Source organism: Prionailurus viverrinus, chromosome E1, assembly GCF_022837055.1.
Source record: "Prionailurus viverrinus isolate Anna chromosome E1, UM_Priviv_1.0, whole genome shotgun sequence".
In the NCBI taxonomy this organism is placed as follows: Eukaryota; Metazoa; Chordata; class Mammalia; order Carnivora; family Felidae; genus Prionailurus; species Prionailurus viverrinus.
In genome coordinates, this window is record NC_062574.1 from 15,043,421 (window position 1) to 15,065,477 (window position 22,057).

A 22,057-nucleotide genomic window follows, 5' to 3' on the forward strand; every position below is an offset into this window, starting at 1 on the left:
AATGGGGATGGGATGGGCAACTCTGGGTAGGGGTCCCCAAGGGGACCAAGGACAGCAGGAACGGGTGGGCGAGGGATCAGTGGATGGGAGAAAACCGTCCTAGGGTATAGACAAGCCCCAAACTCCCACCTAGGGATCCCCCAAGAGCATCTTCTAGGGATCGGGCAGATGGCACCCAGGAGAAGGGTCGATGAATCAGGAGAGCAGGGAAGAGGCATAGCACGCCTGCACAGGAGTCCGGGAATCCGGGATGTGCAGACAGCGCCTGGATGGAGAACACTGGGGACAGGAGAGCGAGAAATCAGAACACAAAGCCCGAGGCAGCCGGGGATGGTAGCGTTGCGTGGGAGAGGCAATGGAGACGGCAGGAGCGAACGACCCACACGGAGCCAGGGCATCGGGACGTGGCGCCCAGGACAGAGGGGAAGCTGGGGACTATGTAGCGGGCTGGAGTAGAACGGAGTGTAAGAGCCCAGCTGGGTGTGCGAGGGAGGCAGGCATGCAGTCCACCAGAACATCCACAGAGGGGACCGAACCCAGGGTCAGAGCTTCGGAGTAAGGCTCTAGAGAGACGCTGGGGCAATGCCCCGGGGAATTCCCAGCCAGGCTGTTACTCCAGTTTAAGGCAGCAGTAGCAGTAGAGGCAACCCACCGCTGCCCCCGGCAACCCCCCCCCCCCCCCCCCCAGCTCTCTTGTTTGTCTCTCAAGTCCGGCCGGAACCGGCTTCTGCTCGCCGCCGGGCGGGCGGGTAGCTGCTGATTGGCCAATGCCTGTTTCCAGCCCCCACTCAGCCAATCAGCGTGCGACAGTGTTTTCGTCTTGGGGTCGAAATAAAAGCTCTGGAATAAAAGGAGGCAGAAAAGGCGCCGGCCGGGCCCGATACACGCCAGTAGAAGCCGGGTGAGCTGGGTCTTGGGGATCTGGGAGAAGGTGCTAGGGGGACAGAAGGCGCACGAATAGAGGCATAGGGAGAAGATGTATAACTATGAGAGGAAACAGATTGGATGAAGGTCTGCCAGGGAAGAGATGACGAATGGAGGAGGCAGCTCGGAGATGGAGGGACGGGGGGTCCGCTTCCATGGGAACAGACTAAATGGCGTGGAAGCAGCCGGAATGGGGGTCGTGCAGGTGGCTCGCGCCGCCGGTTTGAACCGGCTTCGCCTCTCCCATGCGGGGTTCGCGTGGCCGCAGCGCCTAGCGACCTAGACAGCGGCCAATGGCGCAGCAGTTCCTAGCCGTCCAGCCTATGAGCGGGCCGGGGGCGGGCCGTTCCGGATTCCCTGCGCTGATCTTGTGGTTGAAGGAACCAGCTCTGGGGAAGGGTCTCGAGTGCGGGCGGGAGGGCGCCTGTCAGGGTCCCAGGGAGTGGCAGTCCTCAGGTATGGCCCTGCCCAGGTATCCGGACCTGAAGGTGCCTCCCCTGACAGTCCCCAAGCTATGTCAGTCCTGCGGAGAGCCAGGATTAATTCCACGTCCCTGAGCATGCGTTAGTCCCTCCTGTTTTCATGCTTCAGGTTTCCTCGGGATGAGCCAAGGGAGAGGTCTCCCTGCCTGGCCGGGGCCGCTGTCCCGTAGCTGAGGGCAGACGTACGAGCCAGCCGCGGACAGGTTGGCCTGGGACCCAGGCAGGGCTGGGGCTTCCTTCGCTGTGCGCACCCACGGTGCGGGCCGCGGAGGGGTGACAAGCTGCGCGCGCTGCGGCAGCGGCCCGGGTTGGCCACACAGGCTGGGCAGGGCCGGGCGCTGACGCTGACCGGGGTCTGTGTGCAGGTGGCTGCAGAGCCGGAGCAGGGCCGCCGCGCCGCGCCATGGCGCCCACCCTGGCCACTGCCCATCGGCGCCGCTGGTGGATGGCCTGCACAGCCGTGTTGGAAAACCTCCTCTTCTCGGCAGTCCTCCTGGGCTGGGGCTCGCTGCTCATCATGCTCAAGTCGGAGGGCTTCTACTCATACCTGTGTACTGAGCCAGGTGAGACGGGCGTCTCGGGCTCGGGGTGGTTCCCAGAGTGGGAGCTTTGGGAGAGGGCGAGATGGCAGTGAGGACCCGGCCCGCAATACCGCCTCGCTGCGCAGCGCCTCCCATTTAGCAAAAGCCCCATTTGATCGTCAGCCAGCTCAGCTGGGTACATATCATTGTCCCTGTTTTGTGGGTGAAGAAACTGAGGCTCAGACAGATCTGCTGACTTCTCCAAGGCCACACAGTTGAGGACTCTGGTAGTTCCAGAACCTCCAGGTCCGGGATGTTCTTTCCGCCACCTAGGAACCTTGCTGGATTTCTCTCCTCCTGGTGTCTGGCGTATCACTTGACTTGAACTAAATATGTTGCTCTCTGTGAGAAAGAGGAACTCCTGACTCAATGGTTGGGGTGCAGCAAGAGAGAGAGGAAGTGGCTTGGCCTCCACCCCATCGAAGTTTCATCTAGAATCTAGATGTTTTTTAGGCCATTATGGAGTCTCTTAAGGGCATGTCAGCTACAATTTCTTGTCTGTTTTTGCTGCTTTATGATTTTCCAAAGGACATTTCTCCCACAGGCCATGAGAATGTCTCTGTGGCCTTCTATCTGCCTATCATGGTAGGGGAAGGCAAGGGGAGTATTTAAGGAAATAACACTAGTTCTGTGCTCTCCCTTTGCTGCATCATTGGTGTTGCTGAACGCAGGTTGAAGATGCTTGTCTACAAGGAGTGTAACCCCCACTCCTACCCTCACATGCCCCCTGACCCTGTTTAAGGATCCTAATTGCTATAGGCCAGTAGATTAAGCCAAGAAGTGGGACCCAAGTCCCCGCCTCTACCCTGCATCCCCTTTCTTAGGTAACCTTGATAGGAAATGTTTCCCTCTGCCCTCCTGTTGTCCCCAGCAGGGGCTATCTAATAGTTGAGCTCCGGAATATCTCTTCCCAGTTCCTTTGTCAGCCAACCCCTGTGCGAGTCCCCTTAGAGGGAGATAGCTTAAGTCTGTCCCTCTGAATCACACCGCTGGCATGCCTTTTCTTCCTAGAGTTCTAAATTGGGGGGGAGAGAAAACTTTGGACCAGCTCACGCTGCCTGGAACCCCATGTAGAATCCTCCTTGTTTCCCTCTCCTGACAGTCCCAGGAGATCCCCAAGTGTTTCAGTCTCTAGGCAAGCTTTGCGGGACAAGTTTAGAGCAGGAGAAATGGAGGAGATGTAGAGGCCACCTGGGACAGAGGACAGAGAGTATGTCATTTATAACCTTTAGCCTTTAGCTACTCAGAAATATTTCCAATAGCCTAAAGGTTCTTGGCAGAACTTTCCCCACATCAGCAAGAAATCTTGGGAGATGGGAGAGTCATTCAGACCTTGTTCCTTGAACGAGCTTTCTGCTTTGCCCAAGAGATGTTAGCAGATTAAGGACTATCTGGAAGGAGCAGGTTGGAGTGTTTGGCTCCTCCCCCGCCCTCCTGCTTTAGATCATGACCCTTCCTGCTTGCCTCTTTGATGGATTCTTTCAAGGTACAGCGAGGGTTTTAAGAACAGCAAGAAACATCATCATCCCCAGATGAAGCTTTTAGCATCTCGTCCAGACTGAGGGACTGTTGTGGTCGATTTTTTTTTTTTTGGACCTCTTGTGGAAGGTCCGATTCTAGGGTTTTATCCCCCAGATTGTCCACTGCTTAATTATTTTATGGTATTGGCAGCATCGAGGCTGGTCATTTCATTCCTGCCTCGACCTTGGCTTCTTCCTTCGTTAAAATGGGAGGAGTCCTGGAGATTGTGCCGACACAGTGCTGAGTTGGTGTTTAAGCCCTAGAGAGGCTTGACCCGTCCCTTCTATAAAGCAAAGTGAAGGTGAAGGGTCAGGTTGTAGGTTGAACATCAACTTCTTATCCCGTGCCTTTGCTCCTGCCTTTGATTTTGTTTTTTCTGACTACCTGGCAAACCTGCTGACCCAGCATCCTTTACGGACAGGCCTGCCGTTTCCACTTAGCTTATCTCTGGCCTCGCTGCTCCTTGCTTCTTGGAGTCCAAGTAGCCTGTTGCCTTTGGGGGCCAGGAGTCTCCTCCATGCCTAACTGGGAGTGTCTGGAGGATTTAGGGTCAAGGTTTCTGCTTAGGCCTAATATTTTCAAACTTGGTAGGTGGCTGAACTACAGAGAAGCCTTTGGGCCATTTATTGAATTAGACTGTGAAAAACATACTGGTCTACATCTGATTGAGATGCAAATTTGTCAGCTTTTGGTTGCTTTTAGGACCTTTGATTTGGTTTGTTCTCTAAAGAAAATTTGCCTGAACCTGTTGAAAGGTTCTTGGGACTCCAGCCAGAATCTCACCACAGACACGGTGTTGGGTTCCAGCATAGTGAGGTGGGAGAAGGAAAGAAAATTCGCGTTTCTCTGTTACCTCTCAGCTCTTTTTGCCTTGCCCACCAGACAGGATTGATAAGGACTGGGGGTGGGCCTTTGGGCTTTGCCTCCTGGTGTGGATAGGAAGCTGACTGGCTTCCCAGCCCAGGAAGAACAGGGCTTTTCCAGAACCGTATCCTTCTGGCCTCCGGATGGCTGTCGTACCTACCCACTCTTGACCTCTTTCTTGGTTCTCTCTGTCATCTGATGGCCCTCTTGGACAGGGTCAGATCAGGGGGCTGTTAATCTCCTCTTCCTCTAACCTCCACGTTCAGTAAACATTTAATTGAGGTGCTGTGCTGGGGGTGTAGAGCAGTCCCGAGGGAGTCTGTAGTCTGCCAGCATTAAACACACAGACCATATAATTCCAAGAGGGGGTCAGAACTCCAGTGGAGAGCAGGGTGCCAGGAAGGAGAGCCACAGAGGGCACCTGGTTCAACTTGGGTGTCAGGGCCTCTCTGATGTTTAGAGGGCCAAGAGGGGTGAGTTGGGAGAGGAGGGGGCAAGGAGAGTGGGAAGGAGCCAAGGCCCATTGGGCCTAGGAGGCCACTTGGGGAAGTTGGATTTTATTTAATTAATTAATTATTAAAAAAAAATTTTTTAATGTTTTTATATTTTATTTTTGAGACAGAGACAGAGCATGAGCAGGGGAGGGACAGAGAGAGAGAGGGAGACACAGAATCCTAAGCAGGCTCCAGGCTCTGAGCTGTCAGCACAGAGCCTGATGTGGGGCTCAAACCCATGAACTGTGAGATTCTGACCTGAGCCGAAGTTGGACGCTCAACCAACTGAGCCACCCAGGCACCCCGGGAAGTTGGATTTTATTCTCAAGGCAGGAAGAAGAGACAGAGGCAGAAGAGGGTGACCACCACATTCACCTATTAGATTCTTAAAAATTGTTGAGGTCTTGCCACATTCTGGGCGTGGGGTGGGGGGGTGGAGTCGCGGCCTCTGCCTGAGGAAGTCTCAGTCCAGCTCCTCCGTGGATGCCGAGGCAGATCCCAGTTCTGTGCTCTTGACCACTGCAGTCTCTCTGCCTGTGGTGGCAGGGGAGCTGAACCCCTCACGAAACAAAGCTGGGCCCTGAAGGGGCAGAGGTGCTGCTGTCACAGCAGGGAAGCAGAGCCAGGACTGGTCCCCTGCAGGTGGGCTGAAGCTGCAGATGTGGACAAGAGACATTCCCTGTTGCTTAGAGACCCTCTTTTAACGGTCTCTGCCTCACTTAGAGGCTGCTGGCCTTTGATAGCTTTTGAAAACCCACCCTTTTACTTGTATTGCTGTGAATGTGACTGTTTCCATCCCCCCCCCCCCCCCCCCCCCCGCCCAATGTATTTTGGATTAAAAAAAAAAAAAGTATTCTGTAGCAACGGGTAAGGTCTAAAGGCTGGTGCCCTCGGCCTCAGGATGCATCACAGAAAGGAGCTGGCGCCCTCAGCGTCCCTTCCTACCACCCCTGCCTTCCTCCTGCCCATTTCGTGACCCAGTTTCCCTCCCCCACATCCGCTGGCCCCACCTGCCTTCGTGGTGTTGCATTAAGGTTCTGTTCAGCTTGGGTTGTCTTTCAGGGAGGATCTTGGGGACGGTCCCATTCACACTAGGTGTCATTAAGAGCCACCTGGTGCTGTCCCCGACACTGTGATAGCCTTGGGCTGTCTCCATTCCCTCAGCATATTTTCTCTGAAATGCCTCTAACTCAGGTGGTACAGCGTCAGCACAGCCTGAAGGTTAAAAGCAGGAACTTTGGGGTCTGGCAGCCTGGATTCAAGTTCAGCTTCCCCATAATGTACTGTCTGGGAGACCTTGGGCAAGCAACTTGTTGGTGTCCTCGTGTGGCATCTGGGTGGGGGTGAGAGGGCACTGAGTGAAACAGAATGAATACCACTGAATACAGCAGCCAGCATACACAGGCACTCCGGGACCGCAGCAAGGGGCTAGGCCCTGGCCTCCCCACGATGGCCCTCTGACTGTGTCCTGCCTTTTGTTTGCTCTGTGTCTGAGACTGACCTCTCACCTACATCCCCCTGTTGGACTGAGATGCTGCTTCCTGTTGCCGGATAGACTAAGGATTTGGGAGACAGACAGGAGATCCTGGGGCAGGGACCATCAGCAGGGAGGTCCAGGGGCCTGCATCCTGGGTGGAGGGCCCAGTGAACAGCCAGTCAGAGAAGGGGGCTGCTCAGAAATTTGGAGGGGTCTCCAGCCCCGTGTCCCTCGCTCCCTTAAGCATCATGCAGCCAGCTGTTCTGTTCCTCATTCCCTTTGTTTCTCTGGGGTTGGGGGAGCTCCCTCTTTGACCCAGAGATGTCAGGGGAACCTGAGTGGGGTCATAGCACCCCCTTTTGTCCCCTACTTTCACTGTGCAGATTGTGTGCGAGTCTTCTGGGAGGAGGGCTGAACAGTGCAGGCTTTGTTCTCTCTTCCCTGCCCCTAAGCAGCCTCGAAGCTATTTTCTCAGCACACTCGGGCCACACCAATTCCTTGCCTGTCCTCTTGATTCACCTTTCCTGGCTGGGCTGGGCCAGGCCACCCTGGCCACCCACTGCAGAGACATCTGTTTGATAAACAGGTGCAAGTGAGGTGCAGAGCAGGCCGGTTTGGAGTGAGGCCTGAGCTCTAGGCTGGGAGCAGAGGGGCACCCCAGGGCTTGACACTTCCTTTGTGCTTATCTGTTTGTGTCTTTCCTGGCCCACGGTGGCCCAGGTGAGAGCAGAGGGAGAGGAACAGCTTGGGTGTGGCTGTGTTTGGGCATCTCCTGGATCTGTGACTATTCACGTGGACTGTTTACTGCCAACAAAGCTTCTGGGCTCACCGAAGATTTAGTCCCCTCTAGGAGCAAGGGACACTTTTGAATTGCTTCATGAGCAGACGAAGAGAGGCCACTGGGACCCCCCACCCCAGGCTGACCTGTTGCTGGACATCCCTGCCTAGAGGCAGGAGGGCAGAGGGCCAGGCAGCCCTGTTGGCAGGGATTTTTTTAAGGAGAGAAAGCCGGTGGCCCAAGGTGGGGAAGATCCCTGCTCCTGTGTGCAGTGACTGTAAGATGAAAGACGGGGGACAGATATCCTTCCCCCTGGTGTTGCCTTTCTCCTTACGAGCTTCTCTGTCTAGCCATCTCTAAATAATTCGAGATGTTTCCGTGGACATCCCCAGTTATGGCAAATCAGGGAGACTGCTTTGGGTACATTGCCTTGGGATTTATCTTCTCTCTGTTGGTGAGTATCATCATGGATTTAGGAGTCCAGCTCTGGGGAAACTGAGGGTGGACACCCTGGGGCCTCTACCCAGAGATGGTGCTGCCTGGCTCCATCAGTTCCCAGTCCAGCTCTGGCTCCCTGCCTGTAGCAGCAGATCCTGCCATGCTCCCAAGTCCTGAGTTATTTTGTGTCATTTATTTATTTATTTATTTATTTATTTATTTATTTTTAATGTTTATTTATTTGTGAGAGAGAGAGAGAGCGCGCGCACATGTGTGAGCAGGGGAGGGTCAGAGAGAGACGGGACAGAGGATCTGAAGAGGGCTCTGCCAGCAGCGAGCCCGATGCGGAGTTTGAACTCACTAACCGAACCGTGAGGTCACGACCTGAGCCGAAGTTGGACACTCAGCCGACTGAGCCATCCAGGCCATTTCGTGTCCTTCAGTGCCGTCATGGGCTCCAGACCCTGCATGGCTGCAGTCAGCGTTCGCCAGCCAACGATCCTGGGCCCTGAGGGGCCTTCTGCGCCCATCCAGCCTGTCACACGTGTGCTGCTTTGCCCCTATCTGCACACCAACGTGGGGATGGCCGTTGCTGTGTGGGGACCCCGTCCTCCCGCTTCCTGTTGCTGCTGGCCGAGCTGTCACCAGAAACCAGTGCCAGCCTGTGAGGCAGCCCGGCCTCTGCCGAGGCTATCCCACAGTGGATGAGCGGCTCGGGCCCGCTGGCTAAGGCAGGGTGTGTGGTGGTTCTGACCCGGACCCTGATGGACTCAGATGATCCTGTTTGTCCTGTGTTTGGGCTGTCAACATGGTGGGGCCTCTTTTGGAAAACTGGAAGTGGCAGAGATTGGGGGTGGGGGGAGAATCTGGCGTGCTGGGTCTTGTCTCTGTGGCTTTAGGAGGTTAGCAATGTGCCTGTCATCTCCGTGCGTCCCCTCTATTTTCATGGTTCCGTATGTCCTAGTTCCTTTCTTCTCTCTGGGGCCTTTGGGCTGTTGTGATCTGACTCCGTTGTTTTCATTCATTCAGTAAATAGCTACCGTACACCAGGATCTGGGTGAGGTGCTGGGAACACGGCCCCCAGCCTAACAGGCGACTAGATGCAAATTCATGCTACGCACACACAGTTATGGGACCCTGCACCCAGTTACTTTGTCCGGCTCTGCCGCCACCGAGGTGCACCCTCCCAGGACTCCCATGATAGTAATAATAATAACTCATAACTGTTGTTCATTGAGTACTTTCTACGGCCATGTGAGCCCCAGAGCGTTATCTGGATTTTCTCATTTATCTCCCGGGCAGACTCTAGGAGGTAGATACTACTATTACGTTATGCCATTTTACACATAAAGACACTGAGATAGAGTGGGATTAGGTCACTTTTCTGAGGTTATACAAGTAGGAAGTAGAGACACCAAAATTGGAACCCAGAGGCCAGGTTGTAGCTCCTCACCCTCAACCAGTGTGCCCCCAGCAGGGCTTGTTGGTTAGGAGGTTGGCATATAGCATGATTCACCTTAAGTGCATCCTTTTCCGTGACCCTGGGGCAGCCCTGAGAGGCCTGGGCCGGCCTTTGCAGCCCTCAGCTTTATAGCCCTGGCGCCAGAGGGCCGCAATCCGGAGTCAGGCAGTTATCTGGAGAGAGGTGTTTCCTTGACTCTCCCGGTGTGACCTCGCATCTAATCAGAGGCTGCTCCTCGTGGGATTAGTCAGCATCTCTTAACTAGCAGTCAGGGAGGGAGGGCTTCTGTGCCGCCTTCCGGCCTGCACTCCACCCTCCAGCCCTCAGCTGCTCCAGTGCTTCTTCCTCCCTAGTTTTTGTTGTCTTGGTGCTGGGTGGATTTTGGAGAGGCCGTTAAGGGCTGAGATTGCAGCTCAAGATTGTGGCCACAGGGGACAGCAACACTTGACCCCCAGCAAGAAAAATAAGAAAGGTGAACCTCAACGAGTGAAAGCAAGTAACTTGGGACTGTTTAAAAAAAATCTTTCCTGGGGCGCCTGGGTGGCTCAGTCGGTTGAGCGACCGACTTCTGCTCAGGTCAAGATCTCACGGTTTGTGAGTTCGAGCCCTGCGTCGGGCTCTGTGCTGACAGCTCAGAGCCTGGAGCCTGCTTCTGATTCTGTGTCTCCCTCTCTCTCTGTCCCTCCCCTGCTCATGCTCTGTCTCTGTCTCAGAAATAAATAAATATAAAAAAAAAAAAATTAAAAAACAAAATCTTTCCTGGGGTGCCTGGGTGGCTCAGTCGGTTAAGCGTTCGACTTTGGCTCAGGTCATGATCTCACGGTTTGGGGGTTTGAGCCCCGCATCAGGCTCTGTGCTGACAGCTCAGAGCACGGAGACTGCTTCAGATTCTGTGTGTGTCTCTCTCTCTGACCCTCCTCCGCTCACTCTCTTTCTCTGTCTCTCAAAAATGAATAAACATGAACACATATGTTTTTTTAATTGAAAAAAATAAAAAAAAACCTTTTCCCAGGGATTCTGTGACACAGTATGTGTGGTGGTCGATGCTGTGAAAATACCCGGGGGAGGTAGCAGGTGTAGGTATGAGAAGTCTCCTGTACTTAGCAGTAAAGGAGACCCGCTCACTCTTCCCTTTGGTTGACTGAGGAGAACCGGAGTGTTGCGGTGAGACCAGCAGCCTGTGCTTGCCAAGTGATCTAGGATCGACAGCATACATACTGGCTGCTGTCCTTTTCCAGGGACAGAGCTGCTGAGGAGGTTTTAGCCCACCTGCGGCCCCACAGCCTACACTGGGTCCTGAGGCCTATTCTTCCAGAGCATAGGTTACTCTAGAATGGGACTCCCAAGCTGGGGCTTGTGTGTTTCAAGGGACACATAAATCTCCTCAAACTGTGGACAAGACTTCACATGCATTTTCTGAGGAGCAGGAGTAGAGCCTCCTCCGTTGGATTCTCCAAAGGGTTTGTGCCCTTCACAAAAGACCAGGGCCTCCACCTTATCGCTCCAGGGGGCTGGGGCCAGATGGACAGCCACACCTGCTGTGGGGGAGCCAGAGCCAGCCCTGACATTTCCCGTGGGGTCTGAATGTGCATTTGCCCTCTGATCTTTGGGAATCTTGGCCTCAACCCTGTGGTCAAGTTTCCCTCCTTCTACACACACAGAGAATGTCACCAACGGCACAGTGGGGGACACGGAAGAGCTGGAGCACGAGGAGGTCAGCTGGATGAATGGCTGGCTCAGCTGCAAGGCCCAGGATGAGATGCTAAACTTGGCCTTCACCGTAGGCTCCTTCCTGCTCAGCGCCATCACCCTACCTCTAGGCATCGTCATGGACAAGTATGGCCCGAGGAAGCTCAGGCTGCTGGGCAGGTCAGTGCAAGGGTTGGGGGTGGGCAGGTGGGACTCCTGGGGCTGAGGTCCCCACTGTAGGGAATCCTTGTACCTGCTATCAGATGCACGGTGGACCTCCCTAAATGCCCACCTGGAGTGGGCTTCCTGCTCATTCCACCACCAAATCAGTAGGTCCTGTGGTCCTTGAGACATGCCAATACTGCATAAAAAGGGTCAGGGCCCCAGGCCCGCCTGGGAGGGTTTGGAGTTGCTTATCGTTAAGAACACTGGTTTCCACCATCTTTTTGACCTCTCCCATCAGAAAAAAAAGATTTTGAACGTGTACGTCCAATATAAGCATGGAATTATCAATTATATACACATATGCCATTTTTAATGTTTTATGTTGCTTTATGATGCATGTACAAAAAAATGTCAATTAAAGTGGCAAAGATTAAAAATGATAAAATAGTTTCAATTTTTAAAAATCGCAAAAAAAAAAAAAAATCACTGAATTCCAGTCCTGAAACCAATATTGCACTGTATGTTAGCTAGCTAAAATTGAAATTTAAAAAAATTTTGCAAAAAAAAAAAAAAAAAAGTGATAAAGCAGAAGTCCTCCTGTTTCCATCACCCCCCGGCACTGCAGTGGTTCATCTTGTGCACTTCCTGATATGGTCCATAAAGCTCCAGTCTGCCAGACTCAGGGTCAGTCCCCCAAGAAGCTAGCCCTCTCAGGCCAGCATCCTCCCCAGACCAGGCCCACTGGGAACGATCACATGCAGGGCAGTGGTTTGCAATGGGTGAGGCCTGTGACCGTGAAGGGCATGGGTAGGGGATCAGTTTCACTCATTCTTTGGAGCTTGAGAGGCCTCTGTCCCCAGGATGGAGCCAGGCAGCCAGGACTCAGAAACTGCCATTATCTCCCTCATGCTCAGTGCGGTTCTGTTCCTCCCCTGGCACGACGGGCAGAGGAATCTGGAGAATGGATTGTGCTCTCTCTCACTTCAGAGCTTTGGCCTCTCCAGTCTGAGGATGGGAGGGGAAGGCACAGGAGATAGTGGTATTTACCAGATCTGCCTTCGGGCCTTGAATTGCAGTTTAAGACACCTCCTAGCTATGAGACTTTTGAGAATGTAGTTTGTTTGTTTTTTTCTTTCTTTTTGTTTTATTTTCTTCATGAGTAAAACGGAGCCAATTATACTCCTTAGAAATGTTAAATTAAACGAGAGAATGTATATACATTTTCTGAAAACATCTGACCTATGGTAAATACTTCCAAATAACACTATTTACAATAATAATAAATAACGTACTATTTCTGCTTGTTTTTAGTGCCTGCTTTGCTGTCTCCTGCTTGCTGATTGCATATGGAGCAAGTAACCCAAACTGTGAGTATGCTTTTCCTCTACTCTTTGGTCAGGGACTGGAGAGAGAGTGCCCAGAGGTGCTCACAGGTCCATCTGCTCTAGGAAGCCATGCCAGGCCTTACTGCTCAAATTACAGGGGATGCCTGTTAGGCCTTCACGCAGTTACTTATCTCAAACGGGTGGCTGGGTAAGACAGCAGTCCCCCAGACAGACGTCTGAGAGAAGCTCCCGGGGTGTACCGTGCTCCCATCTCATCACAAGCCAAGCCAGTCCCTGATGGCTTCATTGATGCCAACCCCAGACAAGTTCTAAGAACCAGGCTAGCTGAGGGGTGTGTCCAGAAGTTGGGAGCTGAGTCCCCTGAGGCAGCCTAGGCCAGCACTGTGAAGTTGGCTTAAAAGCTGGGACACCTAGGGGGCGCCTGGGTGGCTCGGTCGGTTAAGCGTCCGACTTCGGCTCAGGTCACCATTCATGGTTCGTGGGTTCAACCCTGCTTCAGGCTCTGTGCTGACAGCTCAGAGCCTGGAGCCTGCTTTGGATTCTGTGTCTCCCTCTCTCTCTGCCCCTCCCCTGCTCACACTCTGTCTGTCTGTCTCTCTCTCTCAATTAAAAAAAAAATTAAAAAAAAAAAAAAAAAAAAAGCTGGGACACCTGACTGGCTCAGTCAGAAGAGTGTGCAACTCTTGATCTCAGGTAGTGAGTTCAAGCCTCAAGTTGGGCATAGAGCCTACATTTTTAAAAAATGGCTTAGAATCCAACTGGTCCCCAACCCTGTTTAGGTGGAGCTGTTGCTTCAAAGACTTTCAGAACAAATACCAAAATAGAACTTGGGTTTCATCAAAATCTTAGCTGGGCTCATCTACTGATTTTTGAAGACCCGTATTTTTGGTTTCGGTGAAGCAGCTTCTTTGGGCCTCTGGCTTGCTCTAAGGTTAATGGAGAAAGGAGGGGGTGGCGTCAGACCTTTAGCAGGAGTCCAAGTCCTGTAAAATCAAAGAGGAGGGGGGTGAGGAGGAAGAGGCTGTTCCAACTCCCCCTCCCCGGGTGTCCGGCGCTAGCCCCCGATGGCCCGTCATCCATTCTGCTTGCTCTCTGCGAGGCAGCGGGCCAGGCCTCCCTGAAGCTCAGCCGTGGTTCCCGGCTGATGAGCCTTCTGTTTCCTTCCAGCTCTGTCTGTGCTCATCTTCATCGCCCTGTCTCTGAATGGCTTTGGTGGGATGTGCATGACTTTCACCTCGTTAACAGTAAGTATTGATTTTTTAAAGCTCTCTCGTTTGGTCATCTCCTTTTGAATCTGAGGCAGCTTTTGTTGGCTTCAGTTGCCCTGCTTTCCGTTGGCCTACCTGCGCCTGGACATCCCAAGCAGGAGAGGCTGCTGGTGAAGCGGCCTAGCAGCAAAGCCAGTCATGGCCTCCCGGGCTGGGAGGTTCCGGAGGCGGGCCCGAAGGCAGCAGAGCACAGCTCTCAGAGTGAGCCCATCCCCTGCCTTCTGATCTTGGCTTAGGTACCCAAGAAGCCACCTCACTAACCACGTACCCAGAGAAGACAGGAGCAGGAAGGAAAAAAGCTGCTGCCCGCTTTCTTTCCTCTCCTTTTCCATGGCAACTCTGGCTAATAGTGCACTCTAGAAACAATCCTCCCTTGGAATCTCCTCGCCCTTCACCATTGCCTTTGTCCAGAATGGAGTGGAAAACTCAGGGGAGTACCCGGCTGTGTCTCTTCTTGGTTTTCTACATGCCAGGGCACAGCGAGCCGACCTGAGGAGGGAGATGTTTTCTTGGGATGCTTGAGCGCCTACCTTACCTATAGCAGTGGAACACCACAGAATGTGTTTCTTTTTGAGGTGAGAGTGGTTGCAGGAAGGTCCAGGTTGAAAGAAAGAGAGTCAAAGAAGGCCAAAAATGTCTTCCCCAGGAAGACGAAGGGAGCTCTCTGCAGGCTTGCCCTTCAGAGCTGGCTGATGGGAAAGAAGTGAGAATACTACGTTTCTCAGAGAGATTTCCACCCGACAACAAAGTCTGGCTTGCCTTAGTTTCCCTGTGAAAAACTTATATGATGTAATATCTACTGTCGCCATTCGCAGGGCACTCTGGTTTCTGATTTCCCTTTCTACTAGTGAGTCAAGTCATGCTATTGAGGGGCCCTGGGACTGCTGGTCTTCTTGGAAGGAGCTTAAATAGGTAGCTGGCATCTCCATGACCCCTCTACCTGCAGGCTGTGAGCCCATGGCCAGGCCCAGCCCAGGGCCTATCCTGTTCACTTTGCCTTATTAACTTTGTCCTGGTGGGAAGGGGTAACCATCTGGTGGAGGCACATGGAAATGGGGAGTTCAGAGAGATCTGTGTTGGGTGAGAAAGGCATAGCACAGGGCTGTGTATGTGGGATGCTCAGGGTGTGGGTGACAACTTGGGTGTGGGTGACATGCACAAATCTGGGAACTCTGCTTGCCTTGCCCTCTGTGACAGGAGGGAGGTTTACTCTGTACTCTTTTGTGCATTTTTATTTCTGTTTTTTTTTTTTAATTTTTTTTTTTTAACGTTTATTTATTTTTGAGACAGAGAGAGCCAGAGCATGAATGGGGGAGGGTCAGAGAGAGAGGGAGACACAGAATCCGAAATAGGCTCCAGGCTCTGAGCGGTCAGCACAGAGCCCGACGCGGGGCTCGAACTCACGGACCGTGAGATCATGACCTGAGCCAAAGTCGGATGCTTAACCGACAGAGCCACCCAGGCGCCCCAGGTCCCCAGTCTTTCTGATTTATGATGATGCTAAGGTGCACACCCCCGTATGTATATTTCTGTAAAATAAACTCCCAGAAGTGGGATTGCTGGTCTTCCCCATACTGGTTCTGGTGGACCGGCAGGAGTAAGAGTGGCCCTTTCTCCACACCCCTTCCTGTGCCCTGTTATTAGTCTTAAACATTAGCCAGTCTGATCTGGTGAAAATGATATACCATGATTTTTTTTTTAATTTGCCTTTAATTGTTTACGAGGCAGAACATCTTTCCACCTCTTTTTTTTGTGATCTTTTGTATTCTGTGAATTGCTTCTTTGTGCGATTTGTCTGTTTTTCTACAGGGTTGTTGATCTTTTTTAAGTGTTTTGTAAGAGCTTTTTGTATATAAAAAAAAAAAAATTAGCTCTCTTTTTGGAGTGAGCGAGGGATCTTCCCCTAGGGTTTTGAGGCCTCCGGGTGATCATGAATAAACTTAAGGAGGAGTGTACACCCCCTTAAAGTTGTATGCAAGCAAATTGTGTGTGCGTTTCTCCGCGGGAGGGTCTGTTGCCCTCATCAGCCTCTAACAGGTCTGTGTGTTAACACAGACCAAAAGCACTCACAGTCCAAAAGCACTGTAGCGGGAGCACTCCCATTGGCTCCTCACCCGCCCACTGGGAGGTCAAAGGTACAGAGGATACAGAGTGACCAGGCAAGAAAACCATCTGATTGTTACCTAAAGCATTTGGTTAGCAGCTGTCTGTTTAAGGGAGGCTGGTGGCTTGTCTCCTAAGGTCTCCATTCTTGTGTCTAGAGCAGGGGTTAGCACACTGCTGCCCCTAGGCCAAATCCAGACCACTGCTGGGTGTGGGGCAACCGATCAGGTAGAGGCCAGGTGGAAGCCGGAGGCGAGGGCAGGGAAAGAATTCACCCAAGGCAGAACAAAGGAGATGGGAGTTTATTGAATACACTGCAAAGGACCGGAGCGGTGGGTGAACAGCCAAGGAGAGACATCTGCCAGGAGGCGGTGGTGGGGGGCTGTAGGTAAGGTGGGGAGTGAGGAGTTATGGGAATGTATGCTCCTTCTTCGGCACCTGTGCCCAGTTGTAAGTGGCCCATTGGTCAGCTGGGAGTTATGGCTATTTTGAGGTGGGTCACCTAATGGGCCTGTTTGTACTCAGCCCAGTGGTCACCGTGCGCCCTTTTCCCTTACTCAGGTTTCCATTGCTCAAGCCTGTTGCCTAAAAGAGGCCTCTACAGTGTGGGGTGCAGATTGTAAACAAAGTTTTTATTGGAACATAGCTGTGCCCACTTGTTTACTATTGTCCGTGGCTGCCTTTGTGCTGTAGGGGCAGAATGAGGGAGTTGTACAGAGACTATATGGCCTGCAAAACCTAAAATACATACTGTCGGGCGCTTTACAAGCTTTGGTGCAGGGCGCCAAGAAGCTGCTCAGTTACTATTCCTTGTCAGAAGGCAGGTGTTGCCCTCACCCCCTCATCCCCTCACCCCCATCCTACTGATCCCCCTCCTAGATACATGGGCCAACTCCCTAAACACTTTCTAAGTCATTCCCTGCCTCCACTACTGCCCCTGGCCCGAGGGATCTCAGTGGGCATTCTCTTGTCCCATGTGGTCTCAGATGGGGGCTCTTGTGGCTGTCCTTTCCAGAATAGACCCCAAAAGGGGAATGAGAAGCAGGTCAGTGAGGACAGAGCCAGAGCTCTTGGGCAGTGTTTTAGGGCTGGCCGAGGCTTCTGCTGAGCAGAGCTCAATCTCTTTCTGACACAGCCCAGGCCTTTAAAAAGCAGAACTGCCTGGGCGCCTGGGTGACGCAGTCGGTTAAGCGTCCGACTTCAGCCAGGTCACGATCTCGCGGTCCGTGAGTTCGAGCCCCGCGTCGGGCTCTGGGCTGGTGGCTCGGAGCCTGGAGCCTGTTTCCGATTCTGTGTCTCCCTCTCTCTCTGCCCCTCCCCCGTTCATGCTCTGTCTCTCTCTGTCCCCAAAATAAATAAAAACGTTGAAAAAAAAAAATTTAAAAAGCAGAACTGCCAACATTGCCCCCCAAAGACGCCAAGCTAGCAGCACAACGGCACTTTCTGTTTTGTCTCCAACCCATGTTCTAATTTGGGGGACAAAGGAGTCTTTAGGGTCGCCTTTAGGAACTTCCTAAATCAAATCTCCTATCACTTCTTTGGGGCCGTGGATAATCACTCTGTGATAACCTGGGAATTTGGGGGAATGTGTTGCCATAGAAATGCTAATTTGGGGACTTTCTGAGTTCTAAGAAGTTTTGTGTAGTATGGGCTGTGGTATAAATAAAAATGACCAGGGGCTGTGAGCGGTCACCCCATTGGTGGAGAAGAGGCCCCAAAGTTGGCAAAATGCCTTTTCCCCACAGGCCAGGGCGAGATGGTCAATAGTGCCTGAGAGGCCTGTACTCCTGGGTGATCCTTCCTTCCAGAGCAGAGGCTCCAAAGGGCAAGACTGAAATCCCATGCCCGTGGGCTGCCGACAACCAGAACTGACTTTCCTGGGTCCCCACAGCAGAGGGCCTGAACCTCGTGACATCCTCAGGGGAGGGTGAGGTCATTCCATGGGAACAGAGCACTCCCCGAGGTGCAGAGCCCAGCCTTCCCGCTGGACATCTGGACAGAACACTTTGGTCTGTTTGCCCAATGTCTAGCGTTTGTACAACCCTTTAACTCGCTTCATTGGGTGGAGTGTAAATACCGGCCGGAGGCTGAGGCGGCATCTTTGGGTTGCCACCCTGCGATCCAGGGCCCGGGGTTGCTTAGAGATGGGAGCAGATGCGACCAACATTGTGAACATATCTTTTCCACTTCATTACTCTGCCCCCTGTCCCTGTCGGCGGGAGTGGGTTCTGAGCTGGAAACCTTGCAGCAAAGTGGTTCCAAACTGTTGTCAGGCTCCTTAATGAAAAATTTCTCTGTGGGCTTTTCCTATTTGATTCATTGAAGTCTGACTTTAAATCTGAGGAAGAAATGGTCCCATGGGAGTTGGGACTAGAGTTTGAGGAGAAGAGAATAAATATCCCTCTTTAAATACCAAGAAGAGAGAGGTGAGGCAAAGGAATCGGGCACAGCAGTGAAGCATGTGCCCCCTGGTGGGGGGATGGGAATTCGGCGTTGCTGCTCAGCTGGCCCATTTCTACCACCAGGAGAAAATCCCCACAGCACCCCAGCCAGCTCTCTGGGAGCTCAAAGTGCCAGGTGAGCAGGACTTTCAGTGCCCGGAGCCAGCTCTGTCTTTTAGCTTCTATCCCGGGCCTTGAGAGCCCACTAACCAGCTGATCGCCACCGACCTGGAAAAAATTCACCCATCCGAGAGTTCTGCCTTATGAATTTGTTCACCATGTGACATGTTCGGGGGTGAACAGAAGGTGTAGTGGAGGCATCGGCAGGGCTGGCCCTGGCTGGGAAGGCAAATGAGGTGGTTTCGGGAGTGGAACCCCTCCTCCCCACCCCTACAGCAGTGAAGCGGAAAGGTGACCACAAGGACCTTTTCCTGGCAGTGTGTGCTTGGAGCTGCCCGGTTGTTTGGGGTTAGGAAATAGCCTAGCTTTGCTGAGTCTGCTTGTCCAGACTGGTACCTGGATCCCGGCCTATACAAGTTGTACAGGGCTCTGGGTGTGTACACCAGCCACCTCTGGAAGGGGCCTTGTGTCTTTTCCCTGAGGGCCAGGGTGCACCCTTAGCTGGTGGGCTTGGGGGACCATGGATTTGGAAAGTCAGTTCCAGGGGCTATACGGTGGTCCTTCTGTCCCTGCCTGCCAGCCAAGGCCTGTCTTTGGGGCCCCTGAGTAGAGAGGCATCTTAAGGTCCTGCAAGGACGCTAGCCAGTCCTCACCATCACGGAGCCTAGGCCTCTGGGTCCTCTTGTCCAGTAGCCATGTTCTGTGGCCAGAACTCCAGGGGAGGGCTGCCTGCAGCTGCTGTTTTCCCCTCTGGGAAGGTCACAGAGCCAGGGCCTGTTTACAGTGCAGCCACGGGGCTGAGAATGAGTCACCACTGGTATCCCCGAGTGAGCTAGGCCGTGGGTTCTGCCCCGCGAGCTATTCCAGCCCCAGCCCTTGCAGAGACAGCAGAAGTGGCTATGGGAAGCACCCAGAGCCTGGGGAGGGGGCCTGCGCTCCCCACCTGTGAGTGCAATTGTGAATCCAGAATCAGGAAACCACTCCTGCTGAGTGTTTTCCCCTGTCGTCTGTCATTGTAGCCTGGCTCCAGCTTCCTACTTGGCAGAAGAGCTCCGTTCTTCCCTCTCCACCTAGCGCTTGAGGCCCACACTAAGGCACTCTGCTCAGTGCCCAGCCATCACTCCGTCATCAGGGCTTCTGAGTAGCCATTATGTGCAGATGAGGTCATTTGGAGCCAGAAGGAGGGAGAGGGTGGGAGGGAGGAGGAGACCAGAATGGGAGGAGACAGACATGAGGATGAAATAGGAGCAAGTCCAAGGGCAAGTGCAAGTCTACTTGAAGGTGTGGCCCTGGACCATGGGGAGGTCAAGAGGAGGAAGGGGCAGGTAGGTCCAAAAGGAGCATCAGAAGGGACATAAAGAAAACTCTAGTGGGGAGAGCAGACAGAGTGCTTAATAAGGAGCAAATAGAAGCTTGAGAGGTGATGGTAATTGCCCTGGGGACCAAACTCAGATTTCCAAGAGGCAGAGTAGTCCAGTGGCTATGCACGGAAGCTTGACCTGCTTTGAATCCCAAATTTGACCCTTACCGGTTTGAGGGTGTCCCTCGACTTTTCTAATCCTAGAGTTTTATACCCGATAAGGGAGTGTGAAAAGTGACCCTTGGAACCTACCTTGGAAGGTTGTTTTGAGGGTTTTTAAGATAATACCTACAGTAGGTATTAAAAATCGTTGCTATTATTATGATAATGCTATTGTCTTATTATTATATGCTATTATACTAATATAATTAGGCCATATTATTATATATTATTACTTAATAATAAGAAAAATCATCTAATCAAGCTGCTTCTGGGCATGGCAAATGGGGAAAATCTCCTGGCAGGCATGACAGCTTTAGGAGGAAGGGAAGGAAGTAGCTTAAAGGAAAAACACAATTAGTATTAACATTTAAAAAATAATTAGCGTCCTTAGGGAAACCCTCTTTTCTCCTGTGCTTGCTATTCTTTTGTGACCACACATTGACATTGTCAGGATGTTTGTACTTTGGGGTTCATTGGTCAAGGTCACCCTTGATGTTCTTTTCAGAGAGATTTCATCTGACAGAAATGCTACGTAGGCCCTAAAAGCTGACACACACTTTGACTACCTATTTAAATACTTCTGTTGATCAAAAGAACACCATGAACTAAGAAGAAGGTAAAGTAACTAAGAAGTTAAATGACAAACTAGGAAAATATACCTGCACTCTATGGGCAAACCGTAACTGTCTTTAATATATAAAGAGCCTATACGAAATCAATATAAAAAGATTAACATCCTCATAGGAGAAAAGGACAAGTGAGGAATATAAATGGCTGATTTTAAAAATTATAGAAAATGTTGAAAGTCATTAGTAATCAATAAATGTAAATTTTTTAATTTCGTTTTTTAGTCATGGAAAAATTTAAATATATACATGGTATTAGAAAAGTATAATGATCCCATGTGCCCATCTTGAACTTCAACAATTATCAGCTCACAACCAGCCTTGCTTTGTTCCTGTCTCTACCCACCATCCAGGCTATTTTGAAGCAAATATTACTCATTCACTTCATCCATATACACAAAGAAATGGATTTTAAAACAAGGATGTTGGTAAAGTGGCAAATATTAAAAATAACACGAAATGCCAGAGTGGATACAGTGAAATAGACACTCTACTGTACTCCTGGTGGGAGTTACCAATTGGTGTAACTTTCTGGAGGGCAGTTTGGCACAGGATATCACAAAAACTTAAGAATGTGTATTCCCTTTTGCCTAATGATTCTACTTTTGGGAATTTACCTTAAGGGAATAATAGCTATGTGCACATAGGCTTATCTTTAAGAATGTTAATTAAAAAGGACTTGAATTCCAACATCAGAGAAGTGGTTGCATAAATTATAGACCATCCAGATAAGGAAATACCAGACAGTCATTACAAATTATGTTGAAGGTGAATACTAAGTTAGAAAGCGTTTATAGGGGTGCCTGGCTGGCTCAGTCAGTGGAGCATGCAATTTTTGATCTCAAGAGTTGTGAGTTCGAGCCCCATGTTGGGTGTAGAGATTACTTAAAAGTTAAAAAAATAATAATAATAAAATTAAAAATCTTAAATAAATTTAAAAAGTAAGAAAACATACTATATCAAGTAAAAGGGAAAAATTGTAGAACGACATGTAGCATATGATCCCAGTTTTGTTTAAAAGCTACAGTTATTTATAAGACAAAGGTTAATGGGAAATATATAAAAAATAGTTAATGGGTATATCAGGGGGATTTTTATTCTATTCTTTCTTTATGTATACTTTGTTCCAAATGTTTTACAATGAACATACATTACTTTTGTAATCAGAAAAAAATAACCCTAATTTAAAATAAAGGATATAGGTGTTGGTGAGAACACTGTGTAGTACGGTTTGACCTGAGGCTATACTCCCCCTAGGTATCGCCCTACTGACCAAAATAACACGTTGGGGCAAATTTTCTTGGTGTCACTAACAGTGTTCTAGGCAGGGAGAAGTTGGGCAGCTAAAAAGCCACCGTCCTTGTCTCGGTATGAGGGCAAGGGCCTCATCCATGGGCAGATGGGAAGTCAGTCCTCTTTCTCAGCTTCCTGTTCTTCCTGAATCTTTTCTGGGGAGAAGACTCCAGAAGATCAGGCCAGGGTTGTATGCTAGCCCGAGTCCATTGTTCTGTTGGCCTCTAGCCTAGGTTAGGATTAAGGCAAACTTGAGCTTAAGAAGGAAAAAGGCTAGCTAGCAAGCTGTCTCCTTTTTAAGAGTATTCCCAGCCCTGTTGAAAAGTTGGGAGATACCTTTTTGTGCTTCAAGGTGACTACAGGCAACAAGAGTGTTTTTCTGGCTTGACTTTGTACCAAGTAGCCTTTCCTGTACCGGGCGCTTGGCCTCCATGCGCTCTTCTGGTTCGGTTCCAAGGCCTCT

General features: G+C 51.2%; 1 protein-coding gene across 4 annotated transcripts in view; it reads left to right on the top strand.

Annotated features, from left to right (window-relative positions):
* Positions 1–784: 784 nt before the first annotated feature.
* SLC43A2 (solute carrier family 43 member 2) overlaps positions 785–22,057 on the top strand; it is a 37,721-nt gene continuing 16,448 nt past the window's right edge. For 2 of the 4 annotated variants that reach the window (XM_047832170.1, XM_047832171.1), the window contains exons 1-5: positions 1,279–1,380; positions 1,772–1,969; positions 10,683–10,890; positions 12,187–12,242; positions 13,389–13,465. In XM_047832170.1, coding sequence (XP_047688126.1) covers positions 1,810–1,969; positions 10,683–10,890; positions 12,187–12,242; positions 13,389–13,465 — 501 coding nt within the window. In that variant the 5' untranslated portion in view covers positions 1,279–1,380; positions 1,772–1,809. Of the gene's footprint in view, positions 902–1,278; positions 1,381–1,503; positions 1,610–1,771; positions 1,970–10,682; positions 10,891–12,186; positions 12,243–13,388; positions 13,466–22,057 lie in introns of those variants that run through there. The other 2 variants (XM_047832172.1, XM_047832173.1) reach the window with 2 other exon arrangements.